At 50.8% G+C, this 18,034-nt stretch overlaps 1 protein-coding gene across 1 annotated transcript in view; it reads right to left on the bottom strand.

Moving 5' to 3' along the window:
- Positions 1-18,034, bottom strand: part of LOC140399909 (clustered mitochondria protein homolog) — a 150,770-nt gene that overhangs the window by 26,220 nt on the left and 106,516 nt on the right. The window contains exons 13-15 of the mRNA XM_072489425.1: positions 14,431-14,531; positions 9,097-9,249; positions 7,550-7,612 (exon numbers count right to left, since the gene is read on the bottom strand). Of these exons, the coding sequence (XP_072345526.1) occupies positions 7,550-7,612; positions 9,097-9,249; positions 14,431-14,531 (317 nt within the window). The remainder of the gene's footprint in view (positions 1-7,549; positions 7,613-9,096; positions 9,250-14,430; positions 14,532-18,034) is intronic.

Below are 18,034 nucleotides of genomic sequence, written 5' to 3'. Positions count from 1 at the left end.
ACAATACAACACAGTGGTTTCACCACATTCACCCCCTGTTTAAAAAAAATCCGGCGGGGGTGATGTGAACAAGTTGCGTCAGAGATCGAGTCTGACGGGGGCTTTGATTATCCACCATGACCACCTCAGTTCCGGCTGTGGTTTGGGTATCGTAGTCGGCTGAAGCGTGAGGCCTACGTGTCCGGGAGCCAGACAGCTTCTGTGTTCTCAGGCAGGTGGGCAGCAACGGGGGAAGGGGGTATAGGGCCGGGTCGAGTAGTAGTAGAGAGGGGAGGAATAGAGTCGGGAGCGCCGGTGACAGTCGCTGGGGAACCTGCGGGTGCCAAATCTCGAAGGGAGACTGTGTCCTCCCGCTCGTCATGGTGAGCCACGTAGGCGTACTGGGGATTTGCATGGAGGAGAAGGACCCCCTCGACCAGAGGATCCGACTTATGAGTCCTCACATGTCGGAGGAGGAGGACGTGCCCTGGAACCGTCAGCCAGTTCGGGAGCGAGACCCCTGAGGTGGACCTTCTGGGGAAGGCAAACATCCTCTCATGGGGGGGTCACATTAGTAGCGGTGCAGAGAAGCGACCGGATGGATTGGAGCGCATTGGGAAGGACCTCCTGCCAGGAGGAGACTGGGGGACCTCTAGACCGTAGGGCAAGATGGACGGCCTTCCAGACCGTCGCGTTCTCCCTCTCCACCTGTCCGTTCCCCCGGGATTGTAGCTGGTAGTCCTGCTTGAGGCAATGCCTTTGCTAAGCAGGAACTGACGCAGCTCATCACTCGTGAAGGAGGAACCCCGATCACTATTGATGTAAGTGGGGAAACCGAACAAGGTGAAGACACTGCTCAGGGCCTTGATGACTGTGGCAGAGGTCACGTCTGGGCATGGGATGGCGAAAGGGAAACATGAGTACTCGTCAAGTATGTTGAAGAAGTACACGTTACGGTCAGTGGAGGGGAAGTCCCTTTGAAATCAATGCTGAGGCGTTCAAAGGGGCGTGAGGCCTTTACCAGGCATGCTCTGTCTGGCCGATAGAAGGGCAGTTTGCACTCCGCGCAGACCTGGCAGTCCCTGGTCATGGTCCTGACCTCCTCGATGGAGTAAGGCAGGTTGCGGGCCTTAATATAATGGAAAAGCCGGGTGACCCCCGGGTGACAGGTCATTGTGGAGGGCCCGCAGTCGGTTTACTTGTGCGTTGGCACAAGTACCGTGGGAAAGGGCATCTGGGGGCTCACTAAGCTTCCCAAGACGATACTGGATATCATAGTTGAAGGTGGAGAGTTCGATCCTCCACCTCAATATCTTATCATTCTTGATCTTGCCCCGCTGTGTGTCAGTGAACATGAAGGCAACCGACCGTTGGTCAGTGAGGAGAGTGAATCGCCTGCCAGCCAGGTAATGCCTCCAATATCGCACAGCTTCCACAATGGCTTGGGCTTCCTTTTCAACGGAGGAGTGCCGAATTTCGGAGGCATGGAGGGTGGTTTGGGAGAAGAAAGCCACGGGCCTTCCTGCCTGGTTGAGGGTAGCGGCCAGGGCAAAGTCAGACGCATCGCACTCTACCTGGAACGGGATGGATTCATCCAAGGCCTTGACAATATCCGCCTTGAGCCTCAGCCGGGTTTCAGACAACGGGCGGGCCGGTCGAGAGTAGCAAAGGCCAGCTGACGGACGGGCGAGCCGGGACTCCAGGAGGCAGCGGTGGACTTCGAAAATGGCGTCGAAGGTGCGGCGGTGGACATCAAAAATGGTGTCGGAGATGCGGCGGTGGACTTCAAAAGTGGCGCCGTGGATGTGGCGGTGGACTTTAAAAATGGCGGCCCCCGTGGGTCACACGTGGCGGGTGGCGTCGAAGATGGCGGTGCCCCCCCCGAGGTCCACGAGGGTGCCGCGTGATCGGAGGCATAGGCACCCATGTTACGGAAGGCCACCTCCAGCGATACAGCACCGTTTCCCAGAGGTCGAGTGTCTCCCTCTCTAGCAGGTGCTGGCCAACGCAGTGTGAGTCAATGCCGGCAACATAGGCGTCCCGGATCAGACTTTTGGTGTGCTTAGTAGCCGACACGGCCTCGCAGTTGCAGACCCCGCCAAGCACCCGCAAAACGCGCTGAAATTCTGCCAGCGACTCTCCAGGGCGCTGACGCAGTGTGGCAAGGAGGTGCCTGGCGAACAGTCTGTTAACCCGTTTCACATACCGTCCTTTCAAGAGATTAATGGCTTCTTCAAACGAGGCCGCGTCCCGGAAGATGAGAACATTTTGCGGGCTCACCCGGGAGATGAGGACTCGCAGCTTGTGCTTCTCGGTGACGGCAACGGCGGCAGAATTGATGAAAGATTCTAGACAGCGTAGCCAGTGTGCGAAGATGACATCGGCGTCGGCTGATTGGGGGTCTATCTGCAGGAGGTCAGGTTTGCCGCCCGGATCCATGTTAAACAGCTCTTTAATTTATTGTATGTCAATTAAATTGATATACTATCAATTAAGATGGAAAACGCAGAGCGAATTAAACTATGGCTTTACAACAGAGCTGGCAGCGTGCCCCAGAATGAGGCAGTGAGAGAGGTCGGCAGCTTATATACCCAGGCCCTAGGGGGAGGAGCCACGGGCAGAGCCAAAACCGTACAACATGTAATATAGTGGCAATACTGTACAACATGTAATACTGTGGCAGCACAATACAACACAGTGGTTTCACCACACCAACCTGGCCTAACAACCGACGCCAGTCCCCGGATCGCCCGGCCCAGTCCCCGGAGCTGCCGATCCGACCCCCGACGACGAGACCCGGCCCAACTCGACCCTGAGAGAACCGCCCAGCGACCCAACCCGGAGGGGCCCGCCCAGCAACCCGCCCGACCTGGAGATGGAAGAAAGAAAAATCCACATGGAGGCCCGACCAGGCCTACTTCAAGACCCGACCCCAGGAGCGCCCAGGTAGGGAACAGACCACGGGACTCAGCCCAACCTGCCTCAGGAAGCCTCTGCCCACGACCCAGGACCCCTGAAATGGCGGAGACCCAGCGCGAGGACCTGAACGTGCTGCAAGGTATTCCCGTGCCGCAGAACGGCGGGACCCATCCGGATCGCAAACATGCCCCCCGAGCAACCCCTCGACCTCAACCAGCACCCGGGACCATGCCAGACGCGATCCCGGAAACGTAACCAGAGCCCTGGTCCCCGCCAGACGCAACCACCTACCTTCCACAAGGTCAGGCTTCTCCAATCGGATCCCAGGATCATCCAGCCGCAGCCGCCGACCGAGGAAGTGAGGGAAACACGGCGGTCTACAGGTTAGACTGAAGCAACGCAGTTTCAAGACCCCTCTCCCTAGCATACTCCTGGCAAACGTCCAAGCGATCGAAAACAAGCTGGATGAACTTAACGCTAGACATACCTCTCAGAGGGAAGCAAGAGACTGCAGTGTGCTCTGTTTCACAGAGACATGGCTCACCCCCGCCTCACCGGACTGTGCCATACAACCTGAAGGCTTCTCAATTCATCAGGTGGACTGCACCGCCGTCTTCAGTCAAAGCAAAGGGTGGAGGGGTTTGCCTCCTCATCAACTCCTCCTGGTGCTTGGATGTGGCAATCCTGGCGACCTACTGCTCTCCGGACCTGGAATACCTGACCGTGAAGTGCCGCCCATACTATCTTCCACACGAGTTCACTTCAGCCATTATCAGTGGTCTACATCCCACCCCAGGCAGCAGTGAGGAAGGCGTTGGACGAACTATACACAGTAATAAACAACTACGAAACAGAACACCTGGAGGCCTTGTTCATCGTGGCTGGGGATTTCAACAAGGCCAACCTCAAGAGTGGACTGCCAAAATTCCACCAGCACATCTCCTGTCCCACCAGGGGAGACAACACTCTTGACCACTGCTACTCAAAAATCAAGGACGCCTACCGTTCCATCCCCCGAGCGCACTTTGGGAAATCAGACCATAAGACGGTGCTCCTTCTCCCGGCATACAAGCAGAAACTCAAGCAGGAGAATCCAGCTAAGAAGGTCGTGCAGTCAGAGGAAACAGAAGAGCTCTTACATGACTGCTTAGAGACAGTGGACTGATCCATATTTAAGAACTCAGCGACCAACTTAAATGAGTATGCCACCACCGTCACAGACTTCATCAGCAAATGTGCGGACGACTGCATGACAAAGAAAGCGGTACGTACGTTCCCCAACCGGAGCTCAATCACGAGATTGACTCCCTACTGAAGGACAGATCTGAGGCGTTCAAGTCAGACGACCATGACCTATACAAGAAATCCAGGTATGACCTCCGCAAAGCCATCCGAGGTGCCAAGAGAGAATATCAAACCAATCTAGAGTCACAGACAGACTCTCGGCGGTTGTGGCAAGGCTTAAACAACATAACGGGCTACAAAGCGAAGCAGAGTAGTATCTCTGGCAGCAGCGCACCCCTCCCCGATGAACTCAATGCATTCTATGCTCGGTTCGAGCAGGTAACCAACAATCCGCTGTCGAGTGCCCCAGCAGCCCATAACTCACCCATACCCACCATCACAGCTTCCAAAGTCAGATCGGCCTTTCTGCAAGTGAACCCTCGGAAGGCGACGGGCCCGGATGGGATCCCTGGTCGTGCACTCAGAGCCTGCGCGGACCAGCTGGCAGAGGTGTTCGCGGACATCTTTAACCTGTCCCTACTCACTCCGAGGTTCCCACCTGCTTCAAGAAGACCACCATCATACCGGTGCCAAAGAAGAACCAGGCAGCTTACCTCAATGACTATCGTCCGGTGGCCCTGACACAGTTGTAATGAAGTGCTTCGAGAGGTTGATCATGAAGCGCATCACCTCCATACCCCCAGAACGCCTTGATCCACTGCAATTCGCATACAGTCACAACCGGTCCACAGCAGACGGCATTTCCCTGGCCCTACACTCATCCCTAGAGCATCTCGACAACAAGGATTCCTACATCAGACTCCTATTTATTGTCTACAGCTCCGCCTTCAACACCATAATCCCAGCCAAACTCATATCAAAGCTCCACAACCTAGGACTTGGCTCCCCACTCTGCAACTGGATCCTCAATTTTCTGACCAACAGACCACCATCAGTAAGCATGAACAACAACACCTCCTCCAAAATAGTCCTCAATACCGGGGCCCTGCAAGGCTGCGTACTTAGCCCCCTACTCTACTCCCTGTACACACAGGACTGAGTGGCAAAATTTGGTTCCAACTCCATCTACAGGTGGGCCGGATCTCGAATAACGACGAGTCAGAATACAGGAGGGAGATAGAGAACCTAGTGGAGTGGTGCAGCAACAACAATCTCTCCCTCAATGCCAGCAAAACTAAAGAGCTGGTCATTGACTTCAGGAAGCAAAGTACTGTACACACCATTGTCAGCATCAATGGGGCCGAGGTGGAGATGGTTAGCAGTTTCAAATTCTTAGGGGTGCATATCTCAAAATCTGCCCTGGTCCACCAACGTCGACGCTACCACCAAGAAAGCACAACAGCGCCTATACTTCCTCAGGAAACTAAGGAAATTCCGCATGTCCACATTAACCCTTACCAACTTTTACAGATGCACCATAAAAGGCATCCTATCTGGCTGCATCACAGCCTGGTCTGGCAACTGCTCGGCCCAGGACCGCAAGAAACTTCAGAGAGTTGTGAACACCGCCCAGTCCATCACACAAACCTGCCTCCCATCCATTGACTCCATCTACACCTCCCGCTGCCTGGGGAAAGCGGGCAGCACAATCAAAGACCCCTCCCACCCGGCTTACTCACTCTTCCAACTTCTTCCATCGGGCAGGAGATACAGAAGTCTGAGAACACGCACGAACAGACTCAAAAACAGCTTCTTCCCCACTGTCACCAGGCTCCTAAATGACCCTCTTATGGACTGACCTCATTAACACTACACCCTGTATGCTTCACCCGATGCCAGTGCTATGTAGTTACATTGTATATGTTGTGTTGCCCTATTATGTATTTTCTTTTCTTCTCATGTACTTAATGATCTGTTGAGCTGCTCGCAGAAAAATACTTTTCACTGTACCTCGGTACACGTGACAATAAATAAATCCAATCCAATCCAATCCATTAGCTGTGAGCACAAATCCCGTTAAAAGTCATAGAATTCCTACAGTGCAGAAGGAGGCCATTCGGCCATCGAGTCTGCATCGAGGCATTGAAAGAGCACCCTACTTGGGCCCACTCCCCTGCCCTGTACCTGTAACCCCCATCTAACCTGCACATCCCTGGGCACTAAGGGGCATTCTTTTTTAATCATGGCCAATTCACCCAACCTGCACATTTGGACTGTAGGAAGAAACCGGAGCACCCATTATGGCTGCTAAATCACACGAGAGGGCCATAATGGCAATTGCGCCAGCCGAGATCTCATTTGAGATCGTCCCCGCACCCTGCCAGAAAGGCCGTGAACCTGATTTCCATAAATTTACATGTACTTAAATATAATTTAACGGTTTTACGCTGTAGCATCTGGCTCTGTGAAATGCTCGCCGCTTGGCAGTGTGACATCATGCCAGTGCTATTCACTGCTGGTTTTCGCCAAGGTGCCTGGAGGTCTCGGGATGGAGGGTCGAGGCTGGGCAATGCCCCCCGTCACTGCGCTAGCGGGGTACTGCCTGGAGGCAAACTCTCCTCCATTGGGAATGGGGGGCTTCCACTTATGTGTGTGGTGGTGAGGGGGGAGGACGTGGGAAGTGAAGGAGGAGTGTGCCTTCTGATGTGGAAATCCCCACACCCCCCCCAACCCGGGAAGGAAGGAGGGAGATTATTTTTTTCTCGTAGCTCGGCCTTCCTTTAAAGGTGGTGCCCCAATCTCTGTGGAGCAGGGCTTGCTGACTCCATCATATACTGACCCACCAAAATGACACGCAAACCATGCCCCCCCCCCCACACCCCCCCAATATTCTTTGGCACAGTGTCGGAATCTGGATAGAAAACCTGGCTGTTTCACATATGTCGGTTTTTGGTCAGAACCTGACACTGCCATTTTTGGTTTAAAAATTACACTCTCAGTCCTACAGATTTCGGGCAAATATTTTCCCAGAGCAACTTTTCTGAACACAGAGATAATTATGCAACATGCCAATGAAAGGTTACCCAGCAGCAAACAGAGTTGGGGAGCGGAGTGAGGAGAATGGTTGGAATCACATCAGAACAGCCAAAATGTAATTTTCTTACATTTCTTTTAGTTACCTTGAATTTTCTTCCCTCCTCTCCTGAAGGTGATAACATGCAAGAAAACAGTTCAAGTTTTGGGAATGCCCCTATATATAATACCCGATTCCTTCCCCGGACATGTACTTCCCAGCAAATGTTAAACGCCGACATCTCCACATCATATTAAAGGATAGCAACCGGGGGCTGTGATGCTGGCTGCTTCCTCCCCCTCGCTAATTCAAAATCCCCCAAGACCAAAACCAGCCTATTCAGCACTGAAAGTAACTGAACGTCAGACATTCCTGCTCTGCTGGGGCAGCATACGAAGAATGTGGTGCACCCACTACCCTCCAAGTCACAGCTGATGAGTTTAAAAAGATCACCTGCAGGTAGGGGACGATGATGTGCTTTGCCACCCTGGTGATGATTTCGCTGACTAGTAGTTTCTGCAGGAATACAAAACACTCAGTCTTAGGTAGTGACCAGCTGCTCAAGGTCTAGATTTAGAATCCGAATGAACAAACTCAGTTAGCTGTATTAAATTTTAACATCAACATTTATTTTAGTTACCGATCTCGGCGTGCTTAAGTTCCACACAGAAACACATGAGATTTATTGTTGATTCAGTGAGAGATGCCACCATCTCAAATGGAAAAAGCTGATAACGTAGAATTAAACCATTTCATGTTATTCTAAAGATAACTGGTCTGGAGATAATTATTTGTTCTGTTACAGATCATCCCATTCCCACCACGATTAGAGACCCACTCGTTTTCCTGCTACATCATCATGAATGGAAGTTCAAATCCCATACGTTTCCCCATTTGATTTTCTCTCCTATACTTCTGAACATGATGGCTTGTGTTGAGGTCATTTGGGGCTGAATTTTCCCAGCGTATTGTTGATGTCTGGGTTGACATTTCCACCATACCAAATATGCCAAATGGAAATGGCCTGTGTTGGGGGGGGGGGGGGGCTCAGCTGCCCGCTCAGCAGCCAATTAAGACTCTCTGCCCACCTCAGTAGGTATTTTACTCACACCAGAACGCCCACTGTCACATGGGGAGGCCTCAAGGTGAAACGTGGCAGCCTTCCAACTGGTTGTGTGTGGGGTGGGGTGGGGGGGGCTTTAAAAAAAAAAAGGATTCATGGTTCACAAAGGAGCCCTGCTACCCCCCTGGCCGGTAATGCCAACTTTGCATCAACGACACCATCGCTGATCCAAGAAAAAAGTCCCCCCCACCACCCTTGACCGCCATTCCTCTGGTAGCCAAGCCCCAGTTTCATCCAAAGATCTACCTGATATTAGAGGGCACCTCATCATTTAAGCACCTTTTACCTGAAGCTCCAGCCTCAATGACTAGCACTGGCACTGCTACTTGTGTCTGTAGCTCTTGGGGAAGGCCTGACCTTCCTAATTGACTGGCAGCCCAATGTCAGTCATTTAATTGGCCACATCCAGCAATTTGCTGCTCCTGGTCCAACCACCCATGGAAGCAGGGTCGCCTTCTGCTTTTGGCTCCAGTGCCAGGACTTGCCAATGAGGAACAAAATTCAGCTCCCTCGTTCACAATCACCCTTTGTACAATACTCGAGTGGCTCTTCCTCAGGTGTATATTCAGCGCTGCATCACAGCTGAACCCACTACATTCCGTACACCTACTCAGGCAGAGATACCGAGGCAGATTCTAGGGCTCAGCGACAGCTTGGCCAAGATCAGCTAACTCTGCACAGTTTAGGGATCAAAGTTGGAATTCCTTGGTCTAACGGCTCAGTTCCACGCTATGCAGTAAAGTTATGAACTGAGCCATTGAAATAGCCCATCGAGTAAAAAGTCAGGATCATCAATTATGAGTGGGGACATTTTAGGACAACGCACATGTACACATTCCTCCTCCACAAATATATCTCTCCTTCGCTAAATACATACAGAGATATGATCCAGGAACTGTTTGTCTTCTGAGTGGCTAATCAGCTGTGCTATTTTACCAATGTATCGAATATTAATTCCACAGTTGTGCAGGGCGTTTGTCAGCATGCTACCATCGGCAGGCACAGTGACATGATTCACACAGTCTTTGATCTAAAAAAACAAAAAGGGAAAGAAAGGTCAATCTGTATGCCAGACACCATTTAATAGACATTTCCTCCCAACAGCCATACATACGTCCTCCACAACCAGTTAATGACAAACAACAGCTGTGAAAACATTTCATCCAATGGTGCTCATTTGTTTTCAAATTGAGAAGTCGGAGGCTTACAATCAAAACTATCTATGCTAGTTCTATTCGAGTTTGCACTGAGTGCTGAATTTGGTGCTTTTTGAGTGCTATAGTGAGAGTTTGGTGACTGAGGGAGTGCTGAATTTGGTGCTTTTTGAGTGCTATAGTAAGAGTTTGGTGACCGAGGGAGTGCTGAATTTGGTGCTTTTTGAGTGCTATAGTAAAAGTTTGGTGACCGAGGGAGTTAGGTGAGGAGGGAGTAAGGTGCTCCTTTCATTTTTTTCTGACATTTCCGCAAAGAGTGCGAAGAGAGCCAGGAGTTTACAGAAAGTGTAGCTGACTGGGAGCAGAGTCGGAGGGCGGAGATCTAGTTAGTCCACAGGGCAGCTATATTCTGTCAGGTAAGAAGGGATGGAGGCTAGGCCAGTTGCATGCTCCTCCTGTAGGATGTGGGTGGTGAGGGATACCACCGGTGTCCCCGCTGACTATACCTGTGGGAAGTGCACCCAACTTCAGCTCCTCAAAGACCGTGTTAGGGAACTGGAGCTGAAGCTGGATGAACTTCGGATCATCCGGGAGGCAGAGGGGGTGATTGAGAAGAGTTACAAGGAGGTAACCACACCCAAGGTACAGGACAAGAATAGCTGGGTTACAGTCAGGGGGAAAAAAACAAACAGGCAGACAGTGCAGGGATCCCTCGTGGCCGTTCCCCTTCAAAACAAGTATACCGTTTTGGATGCTGTTGGGGGGGGGGATGACCTACCGGGGGAAGGCCCTAGCGGCCAGGTCTCTGGCACTGAGTCTGGCTCTGGGGCTCAGAAGGGAAGGGGGGAGAATAGAAAAGCAATAGTTGTAGGAGATTCAATGGTTAGGGGAATAGATAGGAGATTCTGTGGTCGCGAGCGAGACTCCCGGAAGGTATGTTGCCTCCCGGGTGCCAGGGCCAGGGATGTCTTGGATCGTGTCTTCAGGATCCTTAAGGGGGAGGGTGAGCAGCCAGAAGTCGTGGTGCACATTGGTACCAACGACATAGGTAGGAAAAGGGGTGTGGAGGTAATAAACAAGTTTAGGGAGTTAGGCTGGAAGTTAAAAGCCAGGACAGACAGAGTTGTCATCTCTGGTTTGTTGCCGGTGCCACGTGATAGCGAGGCTAGGAATAGGGAGAGAGTGCAGTTGAACACGTGGCTGCAGGAATGGTGTAGGAGGGAGGGCTTCAGGTATTTGGATAATTGGAGCGCATTCTGGGGAAGGTGGGACCTGTACAAGCAGGACGGGTTGCATCTGAACCAGAGGGGCACCAATATCCTGGGAGGTAGGTTTTCTAGTACTCTTCGGGAGGGTTTAAACTAATTTGGCAGGGGAATGGGAACCGGATTTGTAGTCCAGCAACTAAGGTAGCCGATATTCAGGACGCCAAAGCATGTAGTGAGGCAGTGGGGAAGGGAACACTGACAAGGGAGAGTACTTGCAGGCACGGAGATGGGTTGAAGTGTGTATACTTCAACGCAAGAAGCATCAGGAATAAGGTGGGTGAACTTAAGGCATGGATCGGTACTTGGGACTACGATGTGATGGCCATCACGGAAACTTGGATAGAAGAGGGGCAGAAATGGTTGTTGGAGGTCCCTGGTTATAGATGTTTCAATGAGATTAGGGAGGGTGGTAAAAGAGGTGGGGGGGGGGTGGCATTATTAATTAGAGATAGTATAACAGCTGCAGAAAGGCAGTTCGAGGAGTATCACCCTATTGAGGTAGTATGGGTTGAAGTCAGAAATAGGAAAAGGAGCAGTCACCTTGTTAGGAGTTTTCTATAGGCCCCCCAATAGTAGCAGAGATGTGGAGGAACAGATTGGGAAACAGATTTTGGAAAGGTGCAGAAGTCATAGGGTAGTAGTCATGGGCGACTTTAACTTCCCAAATATTGAGTGGAAACTCCTTAGATCAAATAGTTTGGATGGGGTGGTGTTTGTGCAGTGTGTCCAGGAAGCTTTTCTAACACAGTATGTAGATTGTCCGACCAGAGGAGGGGCAATATTGGATTTAGTACTGGGTAATGAACCAGGGCAAGTGATAGATATTTGTTAGTGGGGGAGCATTTTGGAGATAGTGACCACAATTCTGTGACTTTCACTTTAGTAATGGAGAGGGATAGGTACGTGCAACAGGGCAAGGTTTACAATTGGGGGAAGGGTAAATACGATGTTGTCAGACAAGAATTGAAGTGCATAAGTTGGGAACATAGGCTGTCAGGGAAGGACACAAGTGAAATGTGGAACTTGTTCAAGGAACAGGTACTACGTGTCCTTGATATGTATGTCCCTGTCAGGCAGGGAAGAGATGGTCGAGTGAGGGAACCATAGTTGACAAGAGAGGTTGAATGTCTTGTTAAGAGGAAAAAGGAGACTTATGTAAGGCTGAGGAAACAAGGTTCAGACAGGGCATTGGAGGGATACAAGATAGCCAGGAGGGAACTGAAGAAAGGGATTAGGAGAGCTAAGAGAGGGCATGAACAATCTTTGGCGGGTAGGATCAAGGAAAACCCCAAGGCCTTTTACACATATGTGAGAAATATGAGAATGACTAGAGCGAGGGTAGGTCCGATCAAGGACAGTAGCGGGAGATTGTGTATTGAGTCTGAAGAGATAGGAGAGGTCTTGAACGAGTACTTTTCTTCTGTATTTACAAATGAGAGGGGCCATATTGTTGGAGAGGACAGTGTGAAACAGATTGGTAAGCTCGAGGAAATACTTGTTAGGAAGGAAGATGTGTTGGGCATTTTGAAAAACTTGAGGATAGACAAGTCCCCCGGGCCTGACGGGATATATCCAAGGATTCTATGGGAAGCAAGAGATGAAATTGCAGAGCCGTTGGCAATGATCTTTTCGTCCTCACTGTCAACAGGGGTGGTACCAGGGGATTGGAGAGTGGCGAATGTCGTGCCCCTGTTCAAAAAAGGAACTAGGGATAACCCTGGGAATTACAGGCCAGTTAGTCTTACTTCGGTGGTAGGCAAAGTAAATGAAAGGGTACTGAAGGGTAGGATTTCTGAGCATCTGGAAAGACACTGCTTGATTAGGGATAGTCAGCACGGATTTGTGAGGGGTAGGTCTTGCCTTACAAGTCTTATTGAATTCTTTGAGGAGGTGACCAAGCATGTGGATGAAGGTAAAGCAGTGGATGTAGTGTACATGGATTTTAGTAAGGCATTTGATAAGGTTCCCCATGGTAGGCTTATGCAGAAAGTAAGGAGGCATGGGATAGTGGGAAATTTGGCCAGTTGGATAACGAACTGGCTAACCGATAGAAGTCAGAGAGTGGTGGTGGATGGTAAACATTCAGCCTGGATCCCAGTTACCAGTGGCGTACCGCAGGGATCAGTTCTGGGTCCTCTGCTGTTTGTGATTTTCATTAATGACTTGGATGAGGGAGTTGAAGGGTGGGTCAGTAAATTTGCAGATGATACGAAGATTGGTGGAGTTGTGGATAGTGAGGAGGGCTGTTGTCGGCTGCAAAGAGACATAAATAGGATGCAGAGCTGGGCTAAGAAGTGGCAGATGGAGTTTAACCCTGAAAAGTGTGAGGTTGTCCATTTTGGAAGGACAAATATGAATGCGGAATACAGGGTTAACGGTAGAGTTCTTGGCAATGTGGAGGAGCAGAGAGATCTTGGGGTCTATGTTCATACATCTTTGAAAGTTGCCACTCAAGTGGATAGAGCTGTGAAGAAGGCCTATGGTGTGCTCGCGTTCATTAGCAGAGGGATTGAATTTAAGAGCCGTGAGGTGATGATGCAGCTGTACAAAACTTTGGTAAGGCCACATTTGGAGTACTGTGTACAGTTCTGGTCGCCTCATTTTAGGAAGGATGTGGAAGCTTTGGAAAAGGTGCAAAGAAGATTTACCAGGATGTTGCCTGGAATGGAGAGTAGGTCTCACGAGGAAAGGTTGAGGGTGCTAGGCCTTTTCTCATTAGAACGGAAAAGGATGAGGGGCGACTTGATAGAGGTTTAGAAGATGATCAGGGGAATAGATAGAGCAGACAGTCAGAGACTTTTTCCCCGGGTGGAACAAACCATTACAAGGGGACATAAATTTAAGGTGAAAGGTGGAAGATATAGGAGGGATATCAGAGGTAGGTTCTTTACCCAGAGAGTAGTGGGGGCATGGAATGCACTGCCTGTGGAAGTAGTTGAGTCGGGAACATTAGGGACCTTCAAGCAGCTATTGGATAGGTACATGGATTACGGTAAAATGATATAGTGTAGATTTATTTGTTCTTAAGGGCAGCACGGTAGCATTGTGGATAGCACAATGCTTCACAGCTCCAGGGTCCCAGGTTCGATTCCGGCTTGGGTCACTGTCTGTGCGGAGTCTGCACGTCCTCCCCGTGTCTGCATGGGTTTCCTCCGGGTGCTCCAGTTTCCTCCCACAGTCCAAAGATGTGCAGGTTAGGTGAATTGGCCAATGGTAAATTGCCCTTAATGTCCAAAATTGCCCTTGGTGTTGGGTGGAGGTGTTGAGTTTGGGTAGGGTGCTCTTTCCAGGAGCCGGTGCAGACTCAAAGGACCGAATGGCCTCCTTCTGCACTGTAAATTCAATGATAATCTCTGATTAATCTAGGACAAAGGTTCGGCACAACATCGTGGGCCGAAGGGCCTGTTCTGTGCTGTATTTTCTATGTTCTATGTTCTATGTTCCATTTCCTTGCTCTCCCCATGCCCTTTAATATGCTTCTTGAAGCATTTAGTCAAGTTCTCCTCAAAACACTGGTTCAGTAGCTATTTGTAAAAATACATTCCACAATCGTAATAAACAAATGCATAAAAACAATTCAGCAGTCATTGGGATGTCTCCCCTCTGCATCCCCCTCCCCCCACCCCATCAAACCTTTCGCAATTTCAAACGGAAATTTTCTGAAACCTTTAACGCTCTCAAATTATAGTTTTTTTTACTATTAGAAGTCTGTCACAATGTTCATATTTTCGCATTTCCGATCTCGTTCTTGAGAATCTACTTTTGTCTTGTTCTTTAAAAATCACTTACAAAACTGGGAATGGTTACAGACACGAGAAAAGCCGCAATTTCCTTCATCAGGCGCTTCTGAAGTTGCAAGGCCTGCTGTTCACACTCAGGGAATCTTACAGCTGCAACAAAAATTCAACCCCGATTACAAACATTCAACTGCTTTTACGATGCACCAAAGCAATTAAAATAACAACCCATCACTTCCGGGTGTGACGATGACCAGCTGAGTCGCACGTTTCGGCAGCTCCCGGTGAAACGGACTTTTGGGCTCTTGATAGGAGCCCCAACGGCAATTTTGACGGCTAAAAACACTGTGCGGTAAACCAGAAGGGAATCCCCCCTGGATACGGATGGAAAAAGGAGAAAGTGGCCGGATTGCAGTGGATCCTTTAGAACAGCGGCAAGGAAGGCAAGCAAAAACCAAGATGGCGTTGGAAGGTGGCAGTTTAACATGGGGCCCTGAACAACAAGAGTTCTTGAAATGCTGTGTGGAAGAGCTCAAAAAGGAAAGGAAGAAAGAGTTGTTGGCCCCGATACTACAGGCGATCGAAGGGCTAAAGGAGGAACAAAAGACCCAGGAGCGGGAGCTTCGGGTCGTGAAGGTAAAGGCAGCCGAGAATGAGGACGACATACAGGGCCTGGTGGTGAAGACGGAGACGCATGAGGCACATCAGAAACGATGTGTGGAAAGGTTGGAGGCACTGGAGAACAACGCAAGGAGGAACAGCCTGAGGATTCTTGGTCTTCCTGAAGGTGCGGAGGGAGCGGACGTCGGGGCATATGTGAGCACGATGCTGCACTCGTTAATGGGAGCACGATGCTGCACTCGTTAATGGGAGCGGAGGCCCCGGCGGGTCCGTTGGAGGTGGAGGGAGCATACCGAGTGATGGCGGGAGGACCGAGAGCAGGAGAAATTCCCAGAGCCATAGTGGTGAGATTCCTCCGTTTTAAGGATAGAGAAATGGTCCTTAGATGGGCAAAGAAAAATCGGAGCAGTAAATGGGAGAACGCGGTGATCCGCGTTTATCAAGACTGGAGTGCGGAGGTGGCGAGAAGGAGGGCGAGCTTTAATCGGGCCAAGGCGGTGCTTCATAAAAAGAAGATAAAATTTGGAATGCTGCAACCGGCAAGACTGTGGGTCACATATCGAGGGAGGCACCACTACTTTGAGACGGCGGATGAAGCATGGACTTTTATTGTGGAAGAAAAACTGGAATGAGCGGGTTATTAAAAAGAACGTTTGAACAAAGTGGTGGGGCGAATGTGGGGGGCGAAGAGGGGGGTTAAAAAGGGGGGGAAAAGAGGAGTTTTATGTACTAATCCTGCGATGTGGTAACTTTTCTCTCTTCTACAGGTGGTAATGGGGGGAGGAGGGGAGGTGGAGGAGATGGGGCGTTGGCCATTGGGGGCGGGGCCAAGGGAAAAGCACGGGCTTGGTTCCCGCATTATGATAATCATGGCGGGAATAGAGAAGCAGGAAGGAGGGGGCGTCGCACGGTGCGAGCAGAGGTCACGGGGGGAAGCCGAGGTCGGCCAGAGTTTGCCGACTTCTGGGAGCAACATGGGGGGAGTAATTACGCTAGCGGGGGATCTAGCGGGGGGGGGGTTGGAGGGGGGGAATTACTGGGTTGCTGCTGCTGGGGAGAGGGGGGAGCTGGTATGGGAGGGGATGGGCGAGGGGGGCACCGCCTGGGGGAGATACAGCTGCGTGGGAACCGGGTGAGGAGCTGGAAAAAGGTGATGGCTAATCGACAAGGGGGGGGGGGGGGGTAGGAGGCCCCCCAACTCGGCTGATCACGTGGAACGTGAGAGGGCTGAACGGGCCGATAAAGAGGGCACGGGTACTCGCACACCTTAAGAAACTTAAGGCAGATGTGGTTATGTTACAGGAAACGCACCTGAAACTGATAGACCAGGTTAGGCTACGCAAAGGATGGATGGGGCAGGTGTTCCATTCGGGGCTAGATGCGAAAAACAGGGGGGTGGCTATATTAGTGGGGAAGCGGGTAATGTTCGAGGCAAAGACTATAGTGGCGGATAACGGGGCAGATACGTGATGGTGAGTGGCAAACTACAGGGGGAGACGGTGGTTTTGGTAAACGTATATGCCCCGAACTGGGATGATGCCAATTTTATGAGGCGGATGCTAGGACGCATTCCGGACCTAGAGATGGGAAAGCTGATAATGGGGGGAGATTTTAATACGGTGTTGGAACCAGGGCTGGATTGGTCGAAGTCCAGGACTGGAAGGAGGCCGGCAGCAGCCAAGGTACTTAAAGATTTTATGGAGCAGATGGGAGGTGTAGACCCGTGGAGATTTAGCAGACCTAGGAGTAAGGAGTTCTCGTTTTTCTCCTCTGTCCATAAAGTCTACTCGCGAATAGACTTTTTTGTGCTGGGAAGGGCGTTGATCCCAAAGGTGAGGGGAACGGAGTATACGGCTATAGCCATTTCGGATCACGCTCCACACTGGGTAGACTTGGAGATAGGGGAGGAAACAGGAGGGCGCCCACCCTGGAGAATGGACATGGGACTAATGGCAGATGAGGGTGTGTGTCTAAGGGTGAGGGGGTGCATTGAAAAGTACTTGGAACTCAATGAAAATGGGGAGGTCCAGGTGGGAGTGGTCTGGGAGGCGTTGAAGGCGGTGGTTAGAGGGGAGCTGATATCAATAAGGGCACATAAAGGGAAGCAGGAGAGTAAGGAACGGGAGTGGTTGCTGCAAGAACTTTTGAGGGTGGACAGACAATATGCGGAAGCACCGGAGGAGGGACTGTACAGGGAAAGGCAAAGGCTACATGTAGAATTTGACTTGCTGACTACGGGCACTGCAGAGGCACAATGGAGGAAGGCACAGGGTGTACAGTACGAATATGGGGAGAAGGCGAGCAGGTTGCTGGCACACCAATTGAGGAAAAGGGGAGCAGCGAGGGAAATAGGGGGAGTGAGGGATGAGGAAGGAGAGATGGAGCGGGGAGCGGAGAGAGTGAATGGAGTGTTCAAGACATTTTATAAAAAATTATATGAAGCTCAACCCCCAGATGGGAGGGAGAGAATGATGGGCTTCTTGGATCGGCTGGAATTTCCCAAGGTGGAAGAGCAGGAAAGGGTGGGACTGGGAGCACAGATCGAGGTAGAAGAAGTGGTGAAAGGAATTAGGAGCATGCAGGCGGGAAAGGCCCCGGGACCGGATGGATTCCCAGTCGAATTCTATAGAAAATATGTGGACTTGCTCGCCCCGGTATTGACGAGGACCTTTAATGAGGCAAAGGAAAGGGGACAACTGCCCCCGACTATGTCTGAAGCAACGATATCGCTTCTCTTAAAGAAGGAAAAGGACCCGCTACAATGCGGGTCCTATAGACCTATTTCCCGCCTAAATGTAGATGCCAAGATCCTGGCCAAGGTAATGGCAATGAAAATAGAGGAATGTGTCCCGGGGGTGGTCCACGAGGACCAAACTGGGTTTGTGAAGGGGAGACAGCTGAACACGAATATACGGAGGCTGTTAGGGGTAATGATGATGGCCCCACCAGAGGGGGAAACGGAGATAGTAGTGGCGATGGATGCCGAGAAAGCATTTGATAGAGTGGAGTGGGATTATTTGTGGGAGGTGTTGAGG

The sequence above is a fragment of the Scyliorhinus torazame genome, chromosome 1 (assembly GCF_047496885.1).
Source record: "Scyliorhinus torazame isolate Kashiwa2021f chromosome 1, sScyTor2.1, whole genome shotgun sequence".
NCBI classification, from domain to species: Eukaryota; Metazoa; Chordata; class Chondrichthyes; order Carcharhiniformes; family Scyliorhinidae; genus Scyliorhinus; species Scyliorhinus torazame.
The sequence above is the reverse complement of the archived record's forward strand: the minus strand, read 5'-3'. Positions and strand labels throughout refer to the sequence as shown.